The 4160-nt window shown below is 33.6% G+C and overlaps 1 protein-coding gene across 2 annotated transcripts; it reads right to left on the reverse strand.

Annotated features, from left to right (window-relative positions):
* Positions 1 to 360: 360 nt before the first annotated feature.
* Positions 361 to 1746, reverse strand: LOC127135041 (uncharacterized). 2 transcript variants are annotated; one of them, XM_051061857.1, is made up of 3 exons: positions 1444 to 1746; positions 1187 to 1372; positions 361 to 709 (listed from the first exon to the last, which is right to left on the reverse strand). In XM_051061857.1, exons 1-3 carry the CDS (start codon positions 1584 to 1586, stop codon positions 457 to 459), a joined length of 582 nt encoding a protein of 193 aa, XP_050917814.1. In that variant the 5' UTR covers positions 1587 to 1746; the 3' UTR covers positions 361 to 456. The 2 variants fall into 2 exon arrangements, with proteins under 2 accessions (XP_050917814.1, XP_050917815.1); XM_051061858.1 differs by having other exon boundaries at positions 1187 to 1366; positions 1444 to 1669.
* Between the last annotated feature and the right edge of the window lie 2414 nt (positions 1747 to 4160).

Genomic DNA, 4160 nt, shown 5'->3' on the forward strand with positions numbered 1-4160 from the left:
TGAATCTCACTAATCTACCACTTATATCTATTCTCTTAAATATGACAAACCCAAACTTCTTTTTAGAAATATGATACATTTCGTGCTCTTCACTTGTTAGCACATGAATTGCATCTCTAAAGTACCAAGTTCTTCACTTGCCCATAAAATAAACATGAATTTTTGTCGTTTGAAACTACACTTGAAAAACTATTTGTGATTTCTTAGAAATGTGAAGTGGAAAACTTGCTCCTAAAATTGAGCACAACATTTATCTTAGTATAAAGCTCAAATTTCCAATTAGACCATACCTCATCATTTGAGACACCATTTCATAGTGATATTTAGTAGAAAAACATACTTCATACCTCAGATTAATGCTTCTCTTTCAAGTATAATCATATATGCATAGCTCAAATTACAAAATGTTTCAGTCACATACATGTTTGATCTTCCATTCCTTTAAACATCAGCAAGCTAGTATTCGTCGTCATCATCGTCAACATTTCTTGATCCGAAGAATTTCCTAACAACAGCAGCGCCAGCACCAAGAAGCATAAACAGAAGTATAGAATCGAATCCACCTCCAATGCCTACTGCCACACTTGGACCTGGTGCAAAGAAAGAAAATGGAGACCATCCGTACCCACCACCATAGTACGGCATACCACCATAACCATATCCACCAACTAGTGGAGGCGCCACCCGTGGATTTACATAGATGTTGGTCCTGTCATAAAGATAACAAACTTTCATAAATATCATTCCAGCAAAACAGGTGAAATGTTATGTCTTCTTTTAGTTAGCTCTCCAGATCAATCAGACAACTGACCGTGATCCACGCTTTCAGTTACCAATTGTTTCTCCTATTTATAAAGGAGAACGCGTCAATTCTTAACTATTCAAATTCATTCTCACTCATACATCACTTTTCATTCTCATACCGACTTTATCGTTGGAGTGCTAGTCTTGCAGGTCAACCCTCTTTCCACTGCACAATGTTTCAACTAATGGTTCCTAATGTTTCAACTATTCATCATCACTGATACCCTCTCTTGTAATACCATCACATATGTTGTTTTCACTAAACTATTCATCATCACTAATCTCCAACATTCTAAGAAAAAAGACTCATAATGTAATTAAAATCCAACAATATCGAAACCATGAAATGAAACAGAGTTAGAATTAGTTGACTAAAACAAACCTGGAATTATTATTGTTGATTCTTGGCCCGGAGTTGCGAGGAGCGGCTGATTTGAAGGACTGACCACCAATTCTGCCACCAGTTTTGGCAGCTGATGCATCATGAACTGATCCAAACGTTAACACACCGGCAGCCACTGCAATCAATGCTAATTTTCCTAACTTGTTCTCATTCTTCTTCCTATTACTATACAAAGCAAAAACAACAAATAGTGATGAAATATTAACACTAAAGTAAAAGAGAATACTTGTATCTACCTTAATGGAGTTGGAGATTGTTGTTCTTGTTGTGGTTGTGAGCAACTGCAGTGGACAACCACGGTTTTCCTGCTGTTTCTGAACTTTGGATTAACAAGGGTTGGTGTGGGGATGAAGAAGCTTTGTTGTGAGGATGACCACATTTTTGTAATGCTACCTAGTTATCACCAAAACCTTATTTTATGTCTTAGATACAAACAATAGAAATTTGATGATTCTTAATTGTTATGTTGGCTTGTTTATCTCTTTCTCTCTCTCTCATACCTTTTCATGGTTCTCCACTTGCCACGTGGCACAATAGTCATTTTGTTTATTTTATTTTTTTAATTACAGATATTTTTTTATGGCTAATCAAATATCTATTGAGAAGCTGGTCAGGTGCATCACTCATAAAAATTTATGCTAAATTTTCTCTGATTTTCGAAAAAACAAAAATAATAGAGAAATATATATAAAAAATGTTTCTTAATATAAGTGATTCTAATTTAACTACGCATGTAACTTTCTTTATTTTATTTTTTTTATTTTATTTTTCTCTTATCTTTGAGCAATAATCTTTCATTTAAAAGTTATTTTTAATCCGTCTTCACATCTCAATCAAACATCAATCTTTACTAATCTATTATTTTAGGAGATTTATTAAAATTGAATAGAACTTCAATTTGTCAATTATCACCACCTTCGTTAACATGTATGTTGAACCAAAGACCCTTAGGCGAAGGTATATTGAATTAGATTGATGAGACTCAAAGTCCCTCCGGCGAAGGAATATTAAGTCAGATTGATGAGACCCAAAGTCCCTCATACGAGGCATTGGACCTCTCGGACGAGACTTTTATCAAGCTTTCAGACAAGACTTTTAGTTGAGTCTCTTAGGCTAAACTTTGGTCGGGCATCTTGGGAGAGTTTTTTATATGGGATCCCGTCCGAGGAAACTCCAAGTCTCTCAGGTGGGGAGTTTAGTTAACCTGTTTGGTGGGAACCTATAATCCCTTTGAAGAAATATTAAACCTGGATGATGAGACTCTAAGTCCCTTAGACGAGGCATTGGACCTCTCGAGCGGGACTTCTATCGAGGTCTCAGACTAGACCTTTAGTTAATTCTCTCGGGGTAGGATTCAGTTGTGACTCTTTGACGATATTTATATGCTAGATCCCCTTTGGAAGCCATTTTTTCAAGCATTGCTTGGATCGAGTTTAATTTTTGTATCATGCAAGTTTATTTATAGTTTTTGGTGAGGAATGAATAGTCTATTAAGGCAATAATGATTCTTATATAACATTTTAATGATGTATTCGCCTTATATGGCGACAAGGATTTTTCAATGAAGGTCCAACCTTTGTAGGCGCCTTGTAAGGCGTCAAGGATCTTCCGGTGGAAGTCCATCATTTTATATTCGCCTCATAGGACGACAAAGATCTCCAGCAAAGGTTCAAGCTTTGTATTCACCTCATAGGGCGGCAAGGATCTTATGATGGAAGTCCAGTCACTACTAAAAATAATACATTTCATAACAAAACTTTTCTATGATTTTCATGATTGTCCACGTCATATGAAATTTAAATGGTGAAGGGAATATGTTACAATTAGAAGAAAAAAAATCCAATAAAACCATGTGATGATTCTAATGACTTCAAGAAAAACTGCAGCAGTTGGTAGAATCTAAAAAATAAAGCCAAACAAACTTACAAATAAATTGTATTTTAATAAACCTCAGGTGAGGTGAGTGTAATTTTCTCTCATATTTAAGATAAATATTCTTGAGAACCAAATTTTTATCTAGATTGCATATATGTTTAGCGTTTCAAAAGAGACATTTATTGGAATTTTGAATGAGTATCCACTTTGGGATGAGGTTACATGATCCACATTCGTTGTGTTTTTTTATATAATTTTTAGTTTTTTTAATACTATATAAGTATAGTCAACTTTTTCACCTTCATCGATTGAATTTTTAAAAAATTTAAGAGAATTGAGTTTGTTAGAATTTTGGGTCACAAATATAATATTACACGTGTTAAAGTCATTATTTAATTAGTTAAAATTATATTAGTTTAATTAATATTAAGTTTGTGGTTAAAAGCATAAATGACATAAAATATAAGATTATTTTGTAGATACCAAAGTTAATATCTAATTTGATGAGGGGAAAATTAGAATATTAAAAATTAAGAAATAACGTTAAGGTTATTTATATGGGTTATTATAATTCTGTTAATGAGGGGACAGATGTTGGACACGATATTAGGACAACTGGTACAACTTCTTAAACCAGTTAAGACAGTAATATGACAGCAATAAAAACACAATACATAACGCAATAAAATAACAAAAGAGATTGATAATCCAGTTCGGTGTAACCACACCTATGTTTGGGGACACTCTATCCAAGAAATGATATTCACTACTTCGAATTAGTATAATTAGTCTTCTATGAACATTAACCATATGATGTTAAATGTCTTCCTAATCCTAGTGACTTTCTATTTAGGACTCCCCCTAAATATGAAAATCTCTCTCACTTTCTTCAATAACTAATCCCTAGTGATCAACCTCAATAACAACTTTATTGGTTGTTGAATTTACAACTCAAATAAGACAAATCAACAATAATGACAAGTTATTGAAACATAGAATGGTGTACACAAAGATTCCAACACTAATACATCATTAGTGTGGAATACAAGAAACACAAGACTCTTAAAACCTAGACACA

The sequence above is a fragment of the Lathyrus oleraceus genome, chromosome 4, assembly GCF_024323335.1.
Source record: "Lathyrus oleraceus cultivar Zhongwan6 chromosome 4, CAAS_Psat_ZW6_1.0, whole genome shotgun sequence".
Classification (NCBI taxonomy): Eukaryota; Viridiplantae; Streptophyta; class Magnoliopsida; order Fabales; family Fabaceae; genus Lathyrus; species Lathyrus oleraceus.

Coding starts and splice junctions, on each gene's coding strand:
- LOC127135041 (XM_051061857.1), bottom strand. CDS start 1,586: ATGTGGTCATCCTCACAACAAAGCTTCTTCATCCCCACACCAACCCTT. Junction 1,373..1,443: donor CAATCTCCAACTCCATTAAG/GTAGATACAAGT, acceptor TGCTTTGTATAG/TAATAGGAAGAAGAATGAGA. Junction 710..1,186: donor ATCAACAATAATAATTCCAG/GTTTGTTTTAGT, acceptor TCTTTATGACAG/GACCAACATCTATGTAAATC.